This window comes from Pleuronectes platessa, chromosome 21, assembly GCF_947347685.1.
Source record: "Pleuronectes platessa chromosome 21, fPlePla1.1, whole genome shotgun sequence".
In the NCBI taxonomy this organism is placed as follows: Eukaryota; Metazoa; Chordata; class Actinopteri; order Pleuronectiformes; family Pleuronectidae; genus Pleuronectes; species Pleuronectes platessa.
The window spans coordinates 12261861-12284510 of record NC_070646.1 but is presented as its reverse complement, the minus strand read 5'-3'; the positions used below and the strand labels follow the sequence as shown (position 1 = coordinate 12284510).

At 43.5% G+C, this 22650-nt stretch overlaps 1 protein-coding gene and 4 non-coding genes across 10 annotated transcripts in view; 2 read left to right on the top strand and 3 right to left on the bottom strand.

Moving 5' to 3' along the window:
* Positions 1-148: 148 nt before the first annotated feature.
* On the bottom strand, positions 149-242 carry trnai-uau (transfer RNA isoleucine (anticodon UAU)). Its single transcript has 2 exons — positions 205-242; positions 149-184 (listed from the first exon to the last, which is right to left on the bottom strand). It is a non-coding gene; the product is annotated as a tRNA-Ile (tRNA).
* An 866-nt stretch (positions 243-1108) lies between these two features.
* trnas-cga (transfer RNA serine (anticodon CGA)) lies at positions 1109-1190 on the top strand. Its single transcript has one exon. It is a non-coding gene; the product is annotated as a tRNA-Ser (tRNA).
* A 1621-nt stretch (positions 1191-2811) lies between these two features.
* Positions 2812-22650, bottom strand: part of rhbdf1b (rhomboid 5 homolog 1b (Drosophila)) — a 32013-nt gene continuing 12174 nt past the window's right edge. For 2 of the 6 annotated variants that reach the window (XM_053413705.1, XM_053413703.1), the window contains exons 2-20: positions 17092-17233; positions 16855-16988; positions 16402-16548; positions 11251-11479; positions 10351-10557; positions 8387-8509; positions 7587-7729; positions 7221-7475; positions 7033-7144; positions 6852-6926; positions 6599-6760; positions 6194-6294; positions 6016-6079; positions 5735-5829; positions 5462-5537; positions 5018-5118; positions 4607-4760; positions 3894-4117; positions 2812-3812 (exon numbers count right to left, since the gene is read on the bottom strand). In XM_053413705.1, coding sequence (XP_053269680.1) covers positions 3617-3812; positions 3894-4117; positions 4607-4760; positions 5018-5118; positions 5462-5537; positions 5735-5829; positions 6016-6079; positions 6194-6294; positions 6599-6760; positions 6852-6926; positions 7033-7144; positions 7221-7475; positions 7587-7729; positions 8387-8509; positions 10351-10557; positions 11251-11479; positions 16402-16548; positions 16855-16988; positions 17092-17205 — 2712 coding nt within the window. In that variant the 5' untranslated portion in view covers positions 17206-17233 and the 3' untranslated portion in view covers positions 2812-3616. Of the gene's footprint in view, positions 3813-3893; positions 4118-4606; positions 4761-5017; positions 5119-5461; positions 5538-5734; positions 5830-6015; positions 6080-6193; positions 6295-6598; positions 6761-6851; positions 6927-7032; positions 7145-7220; positions 7476-7586; positions 7730-8386; positions 8510-10350; positions 10558-11250; positions 11480-13546; positions 14308-16401; positions 16549-16854; positions 16989-17091; positions 17234-20750; positions 21050-22650 lie in introns of those variants that run through there. The other 4 variants (XM_053413704.1, XM_053413707.1, XM_053413706.1 and 1 more) reach the window with 4 other exon arrangements.
* trnas-cga (transfer RNA serine (anticodon CGA)) lies at positions 4363-4444 on the top strand. Its single transcript has one exon. It is a non-coding gene; the product is annotated as a tRNA-Ser (tRNA).
* On the bottom strand, positions 18455-18547 carry trnai-uau (transfer RNA isoleucine (anticodon UAU)). The gene is given in 2 exon segments: positions 18455-18490; positions 18510-18547. It is a non-coding gene; the product is annotated as a tRNA-Ile (tRNA).

Below are 22650 nucleotides of genomic sequence, written 5' to 3'. Positions count from 1 at the left end.
ACAACACAGACAGCAGGCAGTGCAGGATCACACACACACACACACATAAAATGTCAAGGTAGTCACTGACTACTGAAGTCTTCACTAGTTGTGTCTAGTTGTGTCTCGTGAACAGTCACTTCTCCCACCAACCAAAGTAAAACCATTCTGCTCCAGGTGAGGGTCGAACTCACAACCTCAGCATCGCTCTGCAGGTCACTGTCTTATAAGTACTGCGCGCTGACCGATTGCACCACTGGAACCTGGAAAGTCAAGAACAAAAATCTATTTTTTTTCCACCCAGTTACATCTGTTTGCTATGAAGGACGTTATCTCGGTCTACAAGAGATTGACATGTAAAACCTTCAAGAGGTCTGTTGTGAAGATTCTACACTAAACTGTTCAAAGCAGAAATATTACTGGTATTAACTAACAAAGACAATTTTTATTTTTTTCTCATGAATATACTTTATCTCCAAAGCATTAAAGGGATACTTCATAGAAAAATATGACTAACTTTACCCACCTCTGTGCCGATGGAGGGTGGGTGAAGTGTTTGAGTCCCAAAAGACTTTTGGAGTTTCAGCAGTAAACAGAGATGCAGCCAAATTCAAGACAACTGAAGCACAGGGGGTCACTTCTTCAGGCAGGGGCCTCTGTGTAAAAATATCCTACCGCAAACCCACTCATAAACATTTGACCAAGGCAGGTGCCATAGTCTCTGTTGTTGCAGGAGTAGTTATCAGATTAGATTGTTGTGAACAATCACAACCTCGGCATAGCTCTGTAGATTACTGTCTTATAAGTACAGCGCACTGACCGATTGCTCCACTAGAGCCTGTTCAAGTGGTGAAAATGAAGTATAATCCAAAGAGACCAAACTAATGAACTAACTTGTTTTGTTTTGGTTCTCTTACTTTGGATTTTAATGATAAGTATTCTTTAAACTAAACAGCCGTTAAATATGTGATTCACAGTCACTGTTCAGACCTCCTTGTGTCTGTGTCACTGTATAACTGGTAATAGTTGAATACTTTAATACAATGCACCACTGCAATCAGTTCATATATGTTCTCTGCCCATAATAACTTTCTGCACTAACGTGTGTATATTAATTACAGGTAGATATTTTACGGTGGCCGAGAGGTTAAGGCGTTGGACTCGAAATCCAATGGGGTTTCCCCGCACAGATTCAAATCCTGTTCGTGACGTACTTCTTTAGACCTTAATGACTCTTTGGTGGCAAGTAATCCCATCCTCACCACTGGGCAGAGTTATTGTTTGTGGTTCCTTCCTGCAGCAGTAAGACTGTACAACCAGATCTTCTCCCAGTAGAACTACATGCACCCATCATGGACTCTTCACTGTGCGATATAAATGGTTTATGTCAAATTCATTCACTACCTCCTCTCCTTACACTGTATATGTTAGTTTACTGCCATTGCCATGTTTTATATTCCTAGACTTAAATATTATTATCTTTGCACTTAAGTAGGGCATGTTACTTATTTCTTAATAATGCTTATATTGACTCTTGCTGATGTAATACTGCAAATCTACCTATTGTAGTAGTAATAAAGGATAATCTTTTTTATATTTTATTCAAATTAAACTCTATTTATCCTGTTTCAATCCTATGATTACGCCAGGCAGGTTATATTTCATCTGTGTTTATCTGTTGTTTAGCAGGATTAAGCCGAAGCTACGGGACAGTTACCACGGTTTGGGTCGGGAAAGATGATGTTAAATTTGGTGCCAATTTCTTTCACTTTCTTTAATATTGAAAGAATGTTTTTTTATTACATCTCAATTAATTTCTCAGAGACAAATATCAGACATGTTTAGGTGACCCATATTTATTGGGGCAGGTACAACCAGTAGCGGAGCTACAGAGTGCCAGTAGAGTTTAACATTGAAAACTACACCAGAAGCTGCAGTAGTTCATACTGTTTTGATGGTGACTGTACCTCAGCATGGTCATCTGGAACAACACTGACACCAGGCAGTGCAGCATACACACACACAAGGTCAAGGTAGTTACTGAGTGAAACTGAAGGATTCATAAGTTGTGTCTCGTGACCAGTCACTTCTCCCACCAACCACCAAGGTAAAACCATTCTGCTCCAGGTGAGGGTCGAACTCACAACCTCAGCATCGCTCTGCAGGTCACTGTCTTATAAGTACTGCGCGCTGACAGATTGCGCCATGGGAGCCTGGAAAGTAGAAAAAAAACACAAACCTTTGTTTTCCCAACCCAGTTACACCTGTTTGCTATGAAGGACGTTATATTGGTCTACACAAGATTGACATGTAAAACCTTCAAGAGGCCTGTTGTGAAGATTCTACACTAAGGGTTAGGGTTAGAAAATGAAACATATTCGTACCACACCAAATTAATGAACTAACCCGTTCCATTTTGGTTCTTTATTTTGGACTATCTTAAACTATATAGCCATTAAAAGAGTGATCCACGGACACTGCTCAGACCACCTTGTGTCTGTGTCACTGTAAAACTGGTAATCCCAATCTAGATGAATACTGGTATCACACCATATTCATTCATCACATCTAACCTAATCCAATTTAAAATAGTTTTCTTAATTACAATCCCTCTATAACTCCACAAGGTGGAGATTAACCAAATAGACAACTGGAACATTTTACTTTTCTTGCAATATGCGTAGTGAGTGGTTTACAGGCTCCAGTGACACAGTCAGGCAGTGTGTAGGACTGATAATATACAGTCACCTGCAGAGTGATGCTGAGGCTCAAGCATCATCTGGAGCAGTGATGACACATAGATAACACACAAACAGAAGAAATGAGCCAAAGTCTGTGTCCTGTTGTCTTTATTGTCCGGTAGCTAAAACGCAACCACTTTCAATTAAAAAAACAAACATCACAAATTCCCCTCTGCACTGGCCATTGAGACACAGGGTGAATATAAAAAAAAACAATCCATCCGTGACAGAAGTGCATTAAAGGCTGTGTCAACACACATTTTACGGGATTTTGTCAGATTGTGAAAAACTGTTTAGACAAAGCTAAATTAATAACGACCTGTAATGCCAGAAACCGCTGACACAAACTGATACATGGCACAAAACAAGGTGTGTTTTTGTGTGTGTGGTTGTGTGTCAATAAGGCACAGTCAGAGTCACATTTACTGGCGTGTTTTAACTCTAAGAAAATCCAATAAATGGATTAAACTGTTAGGACAGTAAAACGAAGTACAAAACAAATCTCCTCAGCTCCTCCTCTGCAATAGACGTCAGGGTGGCAGGTTCCTTTTGGCCACTGAGGGGTGCTGTTGAGTCCCGTAAGAAGAGAGGTAAATTATTTGGCAAGGAACAGTCGCCTGTATAATCCCCCCATCCCCCACCCCTCTCCATGTGTGACTGGTCAGTGATTAGCCCAGCTAGAGATCAGTCACACATTAATAAACCATTTAGGGTAAGGGTTAGTCCTTTTCAGTCCTGTTTTACTCCTGTGTACGTGAATATCTCTACTCAGGCTTTCATGCACATGTTTTTTTTATTCTTGGAGGATCTGTTGTTTCTTTCAAAACTGTGCAGCATCTTCCAGGACAAATGTTCCTGCTCAGTCACAAGTCGCGTGCAGGAAACACCCGAGTGGTTCAGAGGAGGTGGGCGTTCAGGTCGTACTTCTCGCAGAGCTTGTCAGTGATGGGGATGCAGGTGAGGTACTCGCACCAGTCGCACTTGACGGGGTAGACGTAGAAGAGAACGGCCAAGGCGGCGAGCAGGGCGAAGAAGACCAGCAGGAAGATGCAGATCTGGACCCGTTTGCGGTACATGTCAGAAGGCCCAAAACTGGAGGGAGCAGAGCAATATTCATCACATAATGAAGGTAAAAGAGCAAGTTAGAGAAGATCTTCCCTTTCCTTCACCTACCTGATGTACGGCAGGAAGGCGAAGGACAGGAAGAACCCCGATATGAAGCCGCAGATGTGCGCAAAGTTGTCGATCCACGGCAGCAAACCGAAGGAGAAGAAGAAGACCGAGATGGCCACCAGCTTGGCAAACGCCCGCCAGGGTCGCTCGAGGATCTGCCAGCTCTGAAACAGCTCCACGAAGAGACAGGCCAGGATACCGAACTGGCTGCCTGCCGGACCCACCTGAGGTGAGCACGGGGGGGATGTTACACACATCCACTAAATGAAATCAGGTCATCAGATAAACCAGTCCCTGAACCCAGACCTCTTTTAGCTCCAGATGCTGATTTTCTTGTCTTCTTTTGTCTCCTGTGCAACTTTTGAATGTTCAACAGGAAACCAAAATGTTTGATCAAACTAGATATAACCTACCTCTACGAATCATAACAGTCTGCAGTGAAATATGAATATTAAATATAAACATATATGTCACGGTGGCCGAGAGGTTAAGGCGTTGGACTCGAAATCCAATGGGGTTTCCCCGCACAGGTTCGAATCCTGTTCGTGACGCACTTCTTTAGTGGTGCAGATACAAATAAAAATCTGTATCTAGTGAATTCATAAGGGGACTATTCTTTCTGTGGGTGCTCTGCTACTGAGCGCTAGTATAGTTTATCATTTAAAAATACACCAGTAGCTCGTGCAGTTTTGTTTTGATGGTGAGTAGTGTACCTCTGCTCTGTAAGGCAGGAAGATGGCTGAGGCCAAGTTTCCAGTGATGCCACTGAGCATGTAGATGATGGAGATTCTCAGCCAGCCAGCCAGCTTCTCTATGTCCCTCAGCACGGTCATCTGAAACAACACTGACACCAGGCAGTGCAGGATCCTACACACCGTACACACACACACACACACACACACAAAGACAAACAGCCAATAAGATACTTTTCATGTTTCGCTTTTAGCTTTGTAAGATATTTATGGGGCTTTTTGACTTTATCAAGGGGACAGCTAGCGTAAAATGGACAGAGACATTTGCAGAAGACAGGTTCCCCAGAACTTCACATTTTAAACACATATTCTATTTTTCATATATGCTGGGGTTTATTCTGAGATGAACAATAAAGGGAGGGATTGAGTCACCCTGCATGAAGAAAGAGAGACAGCCAGAGTCGGGAAAACTGGTCTGGGATCTCTGGGTTGAGAAAAGGCAGCAAACCACACACATCATCCATACATGCCACCTAGAGGAGAGAGAGAGAGAGAGAGTCATGAGAAACACAGTCAGAGGTGGAGATCCATTGCCACCCTGTGGAGGAAAATGAAAGTGTTGAATTTATTCCAAAGTCCTTCAATTCACAGCACACTAACTGCAGTGGTGCGATCAGTCTGCACATAAGTCAATGACCTGCAGGGTAATACCGAGGTTGTGAGTCCAAGCTTAAGCTGCATTGGTTTACATGGATCTATACATCACAGATACCCTCTGAAAAACTGACCGGAATTAGCAGAAGTATCAATTTTGTTAGAAGAAATTAAATGGTTACAAATGTATTTATAAATTCTGCTATAATCTGTTTGTCCCACCTGTGAGCAGAGAGTAGCCTCTCCATGGAAGTAGCCGTGCATAAAGTCACAATACTCTCTGGAAGTGATTTCACACCTACAACACAACACTTCATTAGCTTCATCAGTGACAGTTCAGAGAGAAAGGATAATTCAGAGATCATAAAGAGAGGTGAGAACACATGGTGCGATATTTAATCATGAGAGTAGCCAAAAGAGAGAGTGATGATTGTGGTACACATGCAGAACAGATCAATGATAAAGGCTCAGAGCCACAGTGACATCGCTCCGTACCGTCCTTTGGTTCCAATGCAGCAGGGCCGGCCTGTGATGGTGCAGTCTATGTGGGGGAGGTTGGTGTGATTCCCAGAGTTGTACCTTGTGCACACCTACAGATCGAAAACAAAGGAAAAGTTTAGAATCAGAGTTCTTTCAATTACACTTATATTTAAATATGATGTCAAAATTTGATTCAGGGACAGGACATGGATTGACTGGATTACTGGACGTTAGCCTATCATCCCTTATCACCACACTGCACACGTTCTCTTATTTATGAATGTAACTGCACTCACTGGCCACTTGGTGATGTCATCAGGCCACTCATGAGGGGAAACTGAGGCTGGCTCCAGACAAATTCTGTCAAATAAAGTTACAAGAAAGAGTGAATATCCCGATAGATCGACTGGGTCCAAACACTAAGTAGTTTGGATAATATCAATATATGATCATACAAAGTATTTATTTAATCACCTGGGGTCCTGGTGGCAGACTGCACCATGCTGACGAAGCTCACCCTTCAGATAGGGAACACTTGGGTGCTGAGGCCACTTCACCCACACTGCCAGGGTGCTCTGCAGTAGAACACGGACAGAAATAGGTTAAAAAAGATTATAAACAGTAAACGGCACACGTTACTTCGGGCAGTGGCTCCTTCAGGTAAATGCTGCAACAAGAACTGATTCAAAGTGATCTACGAGGCCTTTTAACCTGCTACTTTACTGTTAAATGTTAAATGCATCTTTTTGCAGAAATTGAACCGCGTGAGCACAATTTCCTCCCAGACAGATTTAACACAGCTTGAGTTCTACCCAATGTAAAAGGCCTGAAACAGTCAGGTATCAGTTAAGTCTTTGGACAAAATCTGGTTTGGCTGACCGAACACTCCTCCTGTAACGTCTGCAGGCAGCCGGAGCGGTCGTTCCTCACGCAGCAGCCAGACTCTCTCTCTTTCGCTCTCGTTTTCTGCATCAGTATCTGGATCTCTTCGTCCCGACGCATGCACGGGGAAAACTTGGCTCCCAGGTGGATCAGCGCCTCCTGCAGGCAGCAGGGGGAGACATTACAGGACTGAGCAGAGTTCAGACCTCCACCGATGAAGTTGGCAAATGAATAAATAGAAAACACTCACTGAGCTCGGTCCCACCCAGAAGTTTTCTTGTTGCACAAACTTCACGCTTTCATAAACTCCTTTGTTCCTCAACACCTGAATAAAGTTGTTTGTGTTACACAGTCAACACACAATTCTGGAGGAAATTCAACACAAAATCCCAGAGAAATGATTCTACAGCTATACTGTTAGCTGCACTTACAGAATCAACACTTTCATGTTGTGAGAAGCCCACAGGGGCGATGCCGTAGATAGTTACAGCCAGAATGGTGATGAGCAAGTGGACGAATGTGATCCAGTAGGTGAAGAAAGGCCTGGAGAGGATGGAAAGAGTTTGTCAGGCTAAACAAAATATTATCCTCTGAGTAAAAGTAGAAGCAGCTACTTCACCTGTGATCATCCATGTCTTCAATCTGCCTCTTAATAAAGCTGTCAATGCGCTTGCGGTACGTCCGGTTTGTGAGACGTCCCACCATGCCGAGCCCGTACGGCCTCTTCTCTCGGGCAAACAGCTTCTTTACCGGAACCACGATCCGTTGTCCGCGCTGCTGTTGGCTGTTGACACTTACCACCTCCTGTTTCAGACGCATTTTGGGCTGGACCAGAGAGACATCTTTCGCTTTGCGCCATCCTCGCTCTAAAGGCCTGGATCCAGGCAGAGGGACACAGAGGAAACAATATTTCAGTTCTGGAAATATCTGGCATACAAGAGGCTCGTGTGCATATGAAGAATTCTGTAAAGCAATTTGAACTCACAGCATGAGGTGACTCATCTCCAGTTCATTCTTATCCAGGGCACTTCCTGTGAGCTCGCTCTCATCCAGATATTTGAGGTCAGCCTCTGACGGTGATTCGAAAACCTCGTCTGCATAAGTGGACAGCTCATCATGCAGACCGTCCTGCAAAGATCAGAACTGAGTGAGCAGGTCTTCAAAGCTGGCACAGCAAGAGCCAATAGAAATGGTCTTTTAACTGTTTGTGCATACTGGTCCTAAGAAACACAATTTCCTTCCACTCTTTTACAGATATTGTTGGAACGACGTAAATTAACTGGGAACTTGACCTTGATAAATCCACAGCACATATAGCAACATGTGCTCAGACCATAAGAGAGTGCATGGAATCAACACATCAAGTGGTTGGATGTGAATGTTTCTCTTTCTTTTACCTTAAGAAACAACTTTGATGTGAGTTTAAACAAAATTCTATGCACATTTTATCACAGATCAAATGACAGAAGATGATGATGAGATTTACAGGCAAGACGAATGCACAGGCAAATATTCCTCTACACAGGTTGGGTGAGTCTACAGATGGAGAGAATACATCAGAGAACATTGCACATTCTATTATATATTCTACCCACTTGCGGTCAAACTACAAAAAAAAGCTTTAAAAAAACATGCAGTTGCTTATAAGGATGATTTTTTTACTGTAAAAAAACACATAAAAGACGAAAGCCTCTTCTACAAGAAAGATACAGAAAAACATGTCTCCCGGCTGTAGGACATGAAGACCAGGTACTGACAGTGTGTGAACGTGTGTGGACTGCTCACTCTGGTGAAGAAGGAAGTGTCCAGATCATCAGAAAGGTCCACAGTGTCGTCTTCGTAGAAACTAGGAGGGATGAAACTCCGGCGTCGATGTCGCCCGGAGGTGTCGTCTCCTAACGTCCGGCCCTGATGAATGGAAAAGAAGCTCAGCTAAAGGTCTCTCTCACTCTCCTGGTCACTTCTAATCAGCTGCCTGTTGGAGGTTTCCGTGATCCAATAGGATTTTGACAAAATCTCAATTAGCCAATCATGTTGTTTCTGTACATCTCAAATCTGTTATTGTTTCTCTCATTGTCAGCTGTCATTTCAGTGATTCGCTGTGACCCTCCTCCTCCTCAGTGATCACCTTCACTCCACTTATCAAGACATCATCTCATTTAGATCGGCAGCATCTCTACATCCCATCACAACCACACATCAGGGTCTGGACCAGGCTCTCAAAACCCCTTATAGGTTATATGGGAGTCTAAGCACCTTAAGGCATCACTCTTGTTGTGCAGTTTCAATTGAAGTCTCTCCATATTGAAATACACACAAACATCTTCATCTACTGACATCACACTGATGTATTGTGATATTCTCTGTACTGGACTGAAAATCTGTAAAAAGGTGACATGTGTAGCATTTTCACACATGAGTTTATCGCTGCGACAGCAATTTACACAGGGATTTTACCGCTGTTAGCACATGAGACACAAAGTCAATAGGATTTCAGCCAGTGCTCTCAGCGGTGGTGTTGAAGAGGATTGTGTTCCCTGATCCCGACAGTTTATCTGGAGGAATCCCCGGTGGTGTTGGGCTCTTAGTTAATGACTAAGCAGCAGCGACCGCCCGTGTGTCCCTGGATTAGTTCTGCACTTCTCGAATATCCTGACCGCAATCCAGCAGATATCTGAGCATTCGCTGTGTATCCCCATGGACCATCTGCTGGTGAGCCCCCCCTCCTGCTCTCTGCGCTCAACAGACCCTTTATGAGTGTAGATCTGCAGCCAGGGAGCCACAGAGCGTCATCTGCACATCACTGTAAAGAGTTTAATCCACAGAACCACTGTGGATCTCTGGTTTTACATAACATGCTGACACACACGCTTAAATACACACACGCATAAATACACAGATTAACTCAGAGATAAATGCCGTCCATTCATGTGCAGGAGACCAGGACACGTCGGAAATATAATAGAAGGAGTTTTTCCAAGAATCACTTCACAAAAAGATAAAATGATGGAGATTAAATATATGTGTGTGTGTGTGTGTGTGTGTGTGTGTGCATGGGAACTCTGTGTATTGTACTGTGTAAACTACAGTTGTACTATAGTATTGGTCTTTTAGAGATCTATCACAAAGTAATGAAAAATAATAATTTTGGCTAAGATCAGGAGGCGAATCCAGGATTTTCTATGTGAGATAAGTTTTTTTTTTCTCAAGAAATAATTCAGAGATCTTTATTTAAAAAGTAGTATATATTGTTAATATATATGAACGGGGGGAAGTTGGTGTCGATCAAAATCATGATCCTAATTTTTACTCAAAATTCTTAACTCAAATTACTGTACGGAAACAAATATTCCTTTCAGCTGTATCAAAAATAGATTTTTGTTAAATGTGAACAGTTAACATTCCTGTGTGTACATGTATTATGCATCTCAATGAGCAATATGATGATGAAGTGGCCCATCAGCCTTGGTGGAGATACAGTATGTGCTCTCTGAGTCCCCTTCTAGTTAATGTGTAAATGTATTCATATATTCTGAGCCCAGTCTCCTTTGATAGACGTAATGTACTGCAGCGAGCCAATAATGGAGGTAATACCTGTTCCTATGCAATAACAGGTATTTTGGATTTCTGGTAAACTGGGGGTTGACAGCAGCTTGGAAGAGTCTGAAGCACGGTTTTGGCAAAGCAAAGGACATTGAGCGATATCGGTTTTTTTTTCTAAATAAATTCTTTAGTAAGAAAAAAAACACCTTCATAAGTGCTGCAGCAACTTTGAGACTCATGACAGCAACAGAGTCCCGTTTGCGTCTTCGCGGCAGCCGGTTGAGGGCGGAGCGGGAGCTCGAGAAGGAGCAGAGGGAGCCGGTGCCAGGTGTGAGGGGAGTTTGTGGGACACTGAAGCCGTCCACCTCTTCCACCATGCGGAAGGCACGACCCCGGGCCAGGGGGTCTACGATCTGCACACACACACACAGGCGAGCCACATAGACAACAGTAAATGCATAGCGTACGAACAGTGGACAGTAGGAATGATGCACATAAGGCACACAACTAAACTAGGGTTAGATCGATGTATCTGGTGAAGCCGCGTTTTCAGTCAGTAGTTTTCAGTATCGATGTTATTTGGCCTTTCAACACTTGGCCATAGCATTAATGTTTGTTGATTAAATTATTGACAGTAGCATGTCACATAAAAATAGGCAAAATTGGGAGTTGTTAAGTATTTAGCACCCTGTGTTAGCAAATTATCTTAAAAAGAAGTAATAGTAAAAACCTGAGCTTTCAGACACTCATTTCAACACAACACACTAGGGTTTGGGTTCGAGACTTAACAAGCCATTTAGCTGCCAAAACAATTCTCATGAGAAAATGGCTTTAAATTAATGTTAAGACTTTTTGAGGCCTAAAATTAAGTTACAAATTTGAGACTTTTTAAGACCCCTTTCAAACTTTGTAAAATTAAGATTAGATTCAAAGATATGTTCACAAAAACTATAACTTCACATACTAGTCACCAAAGATCCATCAATTGAACCCTAGGCAAGACGGCAGAGCAAAGAGGTAAAGCGAGCGCCATAAATCTAGAGAGTGAAAGAAGCGGAGAGAAAGAAGTGAATTGTCCTGTGTATTCCCCCGAGGCGCTTGCCTACCCTCTGCATGCCATAGTGGTGGTGACTGAGGTGGAGGGGAGGGAGGTAGAGGGGAGGAGGGGTCTCAGTGCTGGCCAGGGAGAGGTTGTCCTGGCTGTGGAGCTCCATTTCCCTTATCACCTGAGCCTTCAGGCCTCCGTACAGATGGCCGCAGTGCTGCAGGCTTTTCCTCCTCCATCGCTGGGTGCTGTCGCTGTCTTTGCTCACGCCAAACCAGTCGGCCGTACCCCTGCGGAGAGGAAGGACTCCCGTTAGTAAATATGTGAAATCTGAAGGGGTCGGATTAATGAGAGTCAAATTCTGAATAGTCTTTATTCCTTAATTGAAGGAGCATGAGGGAAAGGTAACACACACACACACACACACACACACACACACACACACACACACACAGCTTTTTAATACAAATAAACGGTTAATCACTATAGCCGGGATTCCTATATCCTTGTTTCCACTGTGATTGAATAATTTTTTCATAGAATTATGCTAAAGCTATTGGAAAGATTGAATAGGGCATGTGGGGTGAATAGAAACCAATAACCCTTGCCGCAGGACAAAGAAAAAAAAACTATTTCAAAAGCACAAATCAGCTTAAGTTTTGCAGATGCAGAGATTATAATGAGGAGTCGGGACGCGATATAGGTCAGGATTAGATCGGTCGATTAGAGAACGGTCTCTCTCGTAACATGTCTACATCTCAGACAAGGAAATCCCAGTGAGTTCAGCTCCCTTCTCGTATTTTCTCTCTCTCTTGAATACCGTCATGTTTCGTAACACAACCTACTGCTCTCCTCTCGTTCAGCAGTGAAGAAGTAGATGTTGCAGTAGTTGTCCTGTCATGGCTGTTTCTGTGTGTGTGTTGTGTGTTTCTCATTGAAATTCTCATTCATTGTTTGCAACCTGGTCCCTTTCTTTCCCCTTGGACCAGGCAAGCGTGGAGGTGGAGGAGGAGGCCACGAGCAGGGAAGCTGTTTGGAGAACAGGACACTCTAATAAACACTCGGTGCTCATCGTGAAGACAGAGGCCAGCTGGAGAAGCCTTTTAAGGGCAGGGAGGGGGCGGCACGGCCATGACTGTCCATCCTTCCAGAGAAACATTTCCCAGAAATAAGACAGGTTTGGGAAAAAGGGCATGTGCACCCACAAGCATGCACGTCATATTAACCCACACAAAACCCCAGATGAAATATTCACAACCACACGAATCCTCTGAAGATTAAAGCGACATTAGCCCCCATGAATTAGCTATATCCTCCAGGTAAGGCTGTAGAACCGTAATTAGAGGTTTGAGATTCATCAGGGAGAAAAGTCAAGGGGCAACTCTTGTAAACAAATGGTACCACTGAACAAACAGAACAAGAGTGGCACTCAGTAGAGCACATGCCTCCGCCACAGTCCCAAGAAGAAACTACAGTTAAAATTCACCGGCTCCAGATTTAATCACAGACACATTCATAAATATCGGTCCCCTAGACATGTCAGATTATGTTTTTATAGAGATACATTTTTTTTCTTTGTGGGAAAGCAAGGAACATGTTGCCAAATGCTCTATCTCCCCATGTGAGTGAAAGAAATCCCTGGATGTCCAGCTGATCTGGATCTGCACCGAAACACGGGCGAAAACATGACCTCCTTGTGGGATGTCAATAAAAGCTTGGATAATAGAGTGTAGATGATGAATGGATGAATACATTTTTCCCTCACTACTTAAAGTTCGGATCATTAAAATCAACTATAATCAGTTGCCTGTCCATTATTGAAGAAACCGTCATTTATCTTTACAAAAACTTTGTGGGGACAAGTTTTTCAATATTCATGCTTCACTACTCACTTTCCAGTTTTAAGTTATTTTGCTGCTCATACTGATATCTACTTTTACTTGAGTTTAAAACTTTCACATGAAAGAATAGTTAGAGATTAAGGCGATAAAATGATAGTAATTATCACAACATAATTTTCTTTATATCAATGTAATGCTTATGCATTGTGTGAGCACAGAGAGGTGGTAAAACATGTTGTCATTCTCTGCTCATAGAGAAGGGTTTAAAAACCTCTCTCAGGAGAAAAAATCTTTCTTTATACATAAAGGAAATAATAAGTGATATGAATATCATTCCTATTCGACATTTTCGGAAAAACACTTTCCTGCTGAGAGTTCAGTGAGAAGACTGATACCACTCTCATATCAGAGTGTTAAACACAGCCAGCAGCTGGTCAACCTGTCTCACTCTTTACTCAGATCAACATTTTAGATCAGTATCTTCCTCTCTGGTTGAACAAATAAGAGCACACCCACCTGTCCAGAGAGTTCCAGGAGGGGGTCAGTGTGTGGGTCATACCTGAGGGGAGCTGGGACTGTGAAGCTTTGTCGCCTCCATCACCAGCATCCCTGACATACTGTCCCCCGCTCACCCCCTGACCTGCGGTAAACCCTGATCCTCGGGACGCCAATTGATCCTCCGCAGATCACACATCAAATGTTCCATAAGGGGATTTCCTCATATCCAGGCCAGCGGTACCTTGTTACACTTGCTGTTACGCAAAGACGGGATGATTACCACATATCCAGACTCGGCATAAACTCTCCTGTCCTGCCGAGTAATGAAAAGTTAGATGAGGGCGGGCGCTGATCTCCCTGGTCGAGGCAGTGAGAGTCCTGATGTGAAGGAGATCCGCAGAGGACCTCCACCAGCAGCTGGAGCCGCTCATACAGCGCACAAAAAGAGGAGGGAACTTCAATTCTGTGACCCTGTGTCACCAGCGCACAACAGAAGTTTCCATAAGACCGTGCATGCGTGAGCGAGTGTGTACATGTGTCAGAAGCTGGCCGACCTTCCAGTATCCATCCTCGAGAGCTCGCGTAAAAGGATGTGACCCACTGGGCGAAGAGGACAGCGGCTCTGCTCCTTGTCAAACTGAATGTCCTCCCATCCAGAGCACCCACTGAGGTCCGTCTCTCTCTCTGCCTTGTTTTACTGTATGCGTGTGGGTGTGTGTGTGTGCGTGTAAACACCAGTTCTCCCTCTAACATACCAGCACTCTACAGGAAATGGGAGATTAAAGGGAGGGAGAGAAGAAAGATGGAACATACACACATGCACATTAGGAGGAAGGAGGGTTGGAGGAGGAAGGGCAATGGGACATGCCTGAACACGACCCGCACGCACACACACGCACACAGACACACGCACACAAACACATACACACGATGGAGCAGGGATACTACAAAGGGTTAGCTCCTCCAAGACAAACCCCTTGAGTGAGAACCACAGCTTCTCTGCAGCGCAGATATTTGTGGCGGGAGTCAAAAGAATTTCCAGTTAACTGTGTGAACTTGAGCTAACATTACGAGTATCACTGTGACTGAGATGAATTACTACTAGTCCAACTCTGTCAGATTTAATGGCTCCTTAGCATGACTCATAGACAGACTTCCTGTTGTCCTCCACATGAACAAGAAGCCCAGCCCCCCCCCCCCCCCCACCCACCCACCCCTGTGACACTACAAGTCAGCAGATTGTAGCAACACACTGACAAACACTTTGTTTGAACAGACTAAGATTTATCCTGTATCTACAAACTCCTCTGAGGATGAGGTATCGCAGCTATACCTCCGGGAACACAAGCCTCCCCTCGATCCTATTAATTCTCCCACAAACATCAAACGCATTCAGTCTCCCTCTCTCTCACATACAAGGATAATAAACCTCGGCATGATAAAGTTCAGACGTCTAAGCGGTCCTTTGAGGACAGTGTCTCCAGGTTTCAGTCTTGGCCCCGCGTTCAAACATCTACAATTAAACGTGGAGCGAGGGGCCGCTTTGATGTGGCCCACATGCTCTGCGAGGTACATAAACGGTCTGTGTGAGTAATTGTGTTACTTTGTCCGCCTCAAAGCATGTGGGGCTGTGTGTCACCTGGACTGACACTGATACGCCGCTTGTGTGCATTCGTCATGTGACTCTTTTCAAAGCGTTCAGAGCTGGGGCACAAAGACAGGAGAGAGCGACGGGTTGTATTCTGTGTGCAAAAAATCACCCAATGCAAAAGGGGCAAAAATGTAAACACAACATTCATATGTTAAAGTTAATTTGGCGAACTTGTTTGCTCAGAGTTTCCTCTTTGCCAACATAAAGGCTCATTCATGCTCAACATTAGATATGTGGATGGAAATTGACGGAGCCTTCTGTCTGTACTCTGAATTCATTTCGTCCGTATTTGTGCACGTCTTCTGAAAGTTTGGGGACATTGACGAAACAGACAAAGTGGTACCACCGGGAATAGTGGGGGGCAGCATGCCTCAAGAGTGACAAAAACAAGACACGAGTAAGAAACTTTGTGATGACGGAACTTTTTGAGGGGAAACCTTGTTAGCTGGTAAGAAACTACAGCCATCTTTAATGTGTTACTTTGCACATTTACAACATGGCCGCTTTTGTCTCTTTCTTATGATGTTTATTGTCGTGAGAAACTCTCAAGTCTGCGCTGCCCTATAGTGGATGTATTTGCTAACTAACACATGTATCCAAACCGTAGTATCTCCTTTCTCTACGTAATGGCAGCATAAATGAGCCTTAACAGTTAATGAGGCACATTTCATGATGTGTTTCTTACCAACTGGTGAGTTTCAGTCCAACATTCTATACTTTGGCTCAGTTTTGGTCTCCACCTACTCCCGAGTTATGTGGCTATTAAATACCTGAATAACGCATCAATAAGTTCACCAGCTAGTCTCAAACTCTGACTATTTGATCTTTGGTGCTAAACAAATAGTGCATATTTTTCCCCCAAAAAATTTAAATGGTGTTGAATACGCTACTAATAGCCACTTTAATTTTAGCAATTTAATTGCAGTCAAATACTCAAAATAATGCAGATAACTGTTTCATAGTTAACATTCTTTCTGTTTACATTTTTAAACGCTCAACGCTTTTCTTATTATATTCTGTTCTGTCATTGTAAAAGCTGGAATATATCAAATTTGATGCATTTTCCTCCCCTGAAGTACATTTATGGATGGAAATGTTTGCACAGAAATATAATTTTGGACAGTTTCATTCATAGCGTTGAATTAAAGGAGGGCACAGTTTTGAAGATAGAAATTTCAGTGCAGAAGAAAAACCCCTTCAACCCCCTCCACCTCTCTTGTACCTGATGATGTGTTTGGGTATAGATGAACGCCGTCGGGTCAGTATTTTGGGGATGCAGGACCGCCTTCGATCGGTTGACACCCTCCTGGGGCTCCTCTGGCCCTTTGGGGGCACCGTGTTGACCCGCTCGAAGCGCACCCTTTTCCCACTTAACACACATCGCAGCAAGAAGAGGAGGAGACAGGGAGGCAGTGGAAATACAGACAGTGAAAATAAAAGAAAGGGGGAGGAAAAAGAAATAGTGAAAGTGTTAATTTGTGTTAAATCAGAAAGGAAACCACAGATTAAATTAGTTAAAGATTGAATGCAGATAATTATTGAATAGATAGGACATGCAGAAATCTTAGGAGATGGACAAAAGCAGAAGAGATGAAGGAAGAGAAAGCCTTGTGAATGTGTCTCTCTTAGTGTGTGTGTGTGTGTATGTGTGTGTGTGTGTTAGGTGTGTCCTAACCTCTTGATAGAATGTGTGATGGACGGCTGTCTCTGCAGAGGAGGTCTGAGGTAGTTGTTTGAAGTCTCCAGGGCAGCGATGTGGATCTGAGGGTTTTCCCCTGGCATGCTGACACTGCGCAGGCGCTTGACTGGCTGCAACACACACCACAGATAATGACACAGACCGCCGCACTTACACTTCTGATGTTGGTGGTGATTCTTCTCTTCTAAACCACAGATTTGTTGTTGTTTTCACCTGTAGCTGGGGGGACGAGTCATCTGGTGTGAGCTGGATGGTGGGGATGTCCAGTGTGAGCCACGGTGGCTTCTTCCTCTGCAGGCTGCTGTTCCTGATCTCCGGCTCATCCATGCTCGCTGCCTCTACCTACGCCTGCCAGCTGCAAAACATACACAAGTAAATCAACATGGTTGTCGGACAATTCCTAGACGTGTGGTGGTGAAAAAATCCTGACTGTCAAAAGCCAGAAACCAAAACTGAGCAGCTCTGTAGAGAAATTCCAGACACTAGGCAAAATTACATTAATTAAATAATCCTTTTCTCTCAATAGTGCAGAGCCCGAGACAGATAAAGAGGGAGCAGACACATGCCTGCATATATTAATGTCCCTCTCCTCTCCAGTAGCTTATCACAGCCCCTAAAACTCTTCATTGTTCCTAAAAATTACATATTCAAAAGGTTTGTCGTAAAAAACTCCCCTCACAGCTTTAAAAAGGCTTGAATATAACTCTACACCTTCCTTCCTCATTCTGTACCTGGGATCTATGAATATGTTAATATGGCCCCGCTCCTGCCCCCATCCTCAACCCACACTCAAAGTCCACCTGCAGAGGTGGAGAAAGAGTGAGGAAACCAGACTCGAACACGACAGGCAGGGCTCGGGTCGGGTATATGTGAGTATATGTTGGACATACTCAGGCATGGCGCTGACTCTTTCTCTCTAAATGTTATTTTTCGTATAACAGGCACAAGGTGGACTTGTTAATATGTTTAAAAACCTGATTTTCAATGGAGGGGGACTTGAACTGCTCATTTGGAAAATCTGTCATAATGGGTCAATTCAATTGAATTGCTAGAATGGCTTGTTTTTTTCATTTCACGCATCCTTATGCAACGTCTAACCAAAGAAGCTTTTACTAAGTTCTAATTGTAAATATGGTATCATCCAAATTGCACAATCCTTTCATTGAGTTTACATTGTATTGCAAAATCCCTTTTCTAGTGTTTAAAATATTTATATTTTATATTTGGCTTCTTTTTTTAGATATTTGAACAAAACTATATTCATTCTTGCACAAAAAACAGCAAAGAAAATTCCCTGTTGATGTCACCCTACTTGGCAACCAACCCCGGTTCTGATTCTGATTCTATCTGGAAAGATTTCTCCGACCACAAAAGGAAATTCAGATAAATGGGAATGTAAAACCCATTTTATTCATGAATTGTACTAAGTAGTGTACAGCAAGGCCCAAACAACCACTTATGTACCTGTTTGTTATTTGACTTTATTCTTATGGATAAATTGTTTTAACTGCTCCACTCTTTCATTTGTCTGCATAACAGTTTGCTCAATGATTCACAGCCATGTTTAAAACTTCACTGCTCCAGGTGAGGCTCGAACTCACAACCTCGGCATCACTCTGCAGGTTACTGTCTATAAGTACCGCGCGCTGACCGATTGCGCCACTGGAGCCTTAGTGCCTGACACAATGCAGCAGGTTTTGTCAGGAGGAATGCAATATTGTTTTAACACCACAAGATGGTGCTATGAACCTCAGAGGTAAAGTGGTACTCAGCCCCTCTGTTTCATGAACACAGAAAGACACAACACAAAGGGATGCTATTACGAGCTGTTGAGAACGAGTACATTGTTTTAGTCACTCTTCTCAAAGAGGTCTGAAAACAGAGAGCGCCAACAACTGAGATACCCACAAAGAAACAGAACAGAAACCCACAGCCGCCACACATCCTATGCTTGCTGTTTAACGGGTTCAGGAAGAAACCCAGAGAGTGATAGGGGTTTTCCATGCCTCACCATGTCACTGCAAGTTGTAATAAATAAGATATACTTTCACTTTTAGATTGAGACTGATCACAGGCAAGTTTCGTGCGAAAAAATGTCTGCCGAGGTTGAGAACATACGATAATCTGGTCAGGTTGTAGTGTATATGTTTTGTTGGCCAAGGGGAAGTCGATGAGCAGGAGTGAAGCAACTATTACTGGACAATAGGACATCACCCCGTGGCTCTGCCGAGATGTACTGAGCGAAACGAGGAGGTGCCTGTCGTTCTCAGCTGTGACTCCCTCTGTGATTCATGGCTTAGACTGCTGCCATAAAGATGTGAGCAGAACAATAATCCATTCCATCACACGTGGGCCTGGAGCCGATACTCAGACTCCTGGCCAACGCCGCGTCTAACAAGCTGAGAGATATTCAACACCGGCAGCTGGCAGTCTTGAATCCACACACACACACACACGCACACACCAACACTGTACCACATCCTACTAAGATTATCTCACTTGTCCAAAGAGAATGAGTCTTTAAAATTGTATTACTTTTGTTTGAAGTACCTCCACTCTCACACATACTGACTTGTCTATTTAAAAGCGATGCCCTACATTTCCCGCAAGGCAGCGCCTACAGAGCAGGTGTGAACTTGTGGATCTTTGTCAAAGGTGGGTGTAAGGACAAATAAAGAGGGAGACTACTCAGCTACTGAGCCAGAGCCAGAGCGGAGCATGTGTTCACTGTTGCTTAACAAAGCTGACACATATGACATGACACATACTTACATGTTGTGTTACTAGGATGCATCTATGACCTCTCACCGACCTAATTTAGCTCATGTCAGTTAATTTGGTTAATACTTTCCCCATTGTGTACATTCACAAACGGCCCAGTTCCCAGCTGTATTACCCTGCCGCGTGTCCTCCCTCCTCACTCCCCCACTGACCTGCGCTCACGTTACACGTTAACAGTAAACATCAACATAAATCAGAAGTTATTAGGACATGTAGGCTTCAGGACTTGAAGTTTACTTGTTTGATTCACTCTCAAGTGTAGGAGACATGTACACATTGAAAATAGCCCCTTAGTGAGTTTTACACCACTGCACTGTCGTGGGTAAAATGTGTTTGTCCTGAAAAAATGTGGTTCTTGACTGAACTCAATGGATTACAGTGAAATCGAGGTCAGTTTTTCACGGTGCCAGGAGGATGCATATTATGACTTTAGTGAGCCCCTTGACTTGTCCTGCTCCACCTTGTGTTTGACATGCCGGGTTTTGAAGCAATATTTAGAATTTGCATGACATCTGGTACAGAACTATAATAACTGTCAAATAATTTTGGTTCATGACCAGACATAAGCAAAATGTCCAAAAATGACATCCCCACCAGCATTAGCTCCACTTCTTCACACATTAGCCACGGCTGTTGGATGAAATAAACACTAAACCTGTTTAACAACCACATGTCAACATTGTCATTGGGAGCATGGCAATACAAGTACTGTCTCACACAGCTGCAATGAAAGCTGTAAAACTCTAGACAGTTTTTAAGAAAATAATTATAATTTCTATAAGATGCATATAAATTCCATAAAAATATTACACGAGGCAGCTTTAAACTCTGAGTCCCAGCTAAGAAAACTGTTTCTGGAACTTGAGTGACCATGTCAGTGTTTCGGTCTCTCTGTGGTCACATGTGGAGAAGCCTGCAGGTTCTCCTATGGGCACAGAGTATAAACACACCACTGCAAACAGAAGCCAGAACCATCTTCAACCACATCCTTTGCTTATTCTGCAGAGCCGGTACACAAACACACACACACACACACACACTCTCACACACACACACACACACACACACACACATAGTTTATAAAAACTCACTTGACAAACATTTCATCAGTCTCCCACATCAGGTTTTTTAAATCCTCCATACGGCTGAAGCGATGCCGTGTGGTCCAAAACCAATCTCCTCTTTTATTTCCATCATGTTTCCGCGCAGCCCTCCATCAGTGTATGATCATGATCTCTCGTTTGCTTTTTCTCGAGTTGGGTTGGCAGGCAGATTAGGGGCTGTAATCCCTGTGCTGTACACCACATGACATCGTCCTGCTGTCAGGCCCCAGAGGCTCAACCCGACCACTGACTGGGCGGCGATACGGCTGCATACATATGACTCCTCAGAGCAGAAGAAGTGAAAGCTACGGCCATCTCAGAATCATCGGATGGGAGTGATGGGCTTTAACATCGAAGCAATGTCATTTTTTTATTCTAAAATTGCCGGAGCCCTCGTAAAATGTCTGAAAAATGCCCAAGCGAGTCCATGTCAGAATACAGCGGGAAAAAGTCTTAATATTTCACAGCTAGTGAGTGAGGGTGTTGGTGACATCTCTAACACGTGACAGAGGCAGAAGTGAAAAAAAAAGAAAAAACACAACTATCTCCGGATGAAAAAGAGGAAACATACACGTAGAGGATGCAGACAAAGATGCCAATTGGCGAAAAGGGCCAGCGCTAGTGTCGATATGCTGAAAACCTAAGTATTCCAGAAATTTTCTTGTAGATGTGCACGTGTCTGACTCGCAGAAGGAGGAGTGTTTTCTTCATGTGTAAATGCAAAGTCCGGCAAATATCCAGAGCCTTATCAGCACATTTTCCGGAATTTGTGTCTGAAAACTGCTTTAGAATTACATCCACCTACTGTGCAGGAATATTTCAGTAAACGTTGGGAAAGTCAAACAGTGTTTTAGAAACTTGAACTCCCAACAATCAAAGCACTATATAATAACTGTGGTCTCCTTCACACCCCTGTTACCGTTTGACAAGTATCACAGGAAATGCGAACCTCTGGTGCAGCGCTGCAGCCTGTTGTTTCTATAGGGGCCTTGTGGCACAGCAGCAGAGGAAATGGATCCTCTTCACATGTGGGTGACATCTCCTGACATGCCGGGGCGGAATTAAACAAAGGCCTTGGCACAGACGCCCGACTTGTACCGACACTGCTCCTCGGCTCGTTGCTCTTTGAGGCACAAAGTCGCTGTGGCATGGAAACTCACTACGACTCAGTGTCAGCGAGCTTTAATATCCAATGGGTCTTTACGTGAAGCAGTCCAAATCCTAATCTCTGCTCTGGGTCCTTTTACTTTCGGAACCTGTCACCATCGGCCATTCTCTTTTTCTCTTCCTGTTTTCAAATTTTCACTCCTCTTATTACTATTTTCTGAAACCCACATGACTTTTAATAGGTCTACACAACATCAGATGTATTGTCAGAATAATATGTGCACTAAGCATGTGCAACACAGATTACAAACTAAATTGTCAGACTCTGCCTTCCATTTAACTGGTAGCAAGTAGCTAGATGCCAGTGTACTACAGACAGCTACATTTTTCAAAAGTCTATATAGCATTTTCTAGTTTTGATGATCACTCAAAGTGCTTAACAGTAGAATTTTGCCATCCACACATACAAACACACATTCATATAGTGCATTTATGTGCCAGCTATCACAGAGAGGCACATATTTTTCCCAAGGACACTTTACCATGCAGAATGGAAAAGGCTGGGATCAAACTGCCGAACAGCCTTGGTTACCCTGTCTTCATTTGTTGAATGTCATTGCTCTGCTCTGATGGTCCGTACAACCTGCCTCGGGCCAGATACTGAAGCCCAAATGGCCCCTGACAGTGTCCCAACGGTGTACAAATGTTGTGTCATAGCAAACAAATTATGAGTGGGTGAATGCGACTGCTACTGAAAAGCACTATGAGTGATCGATAGGAC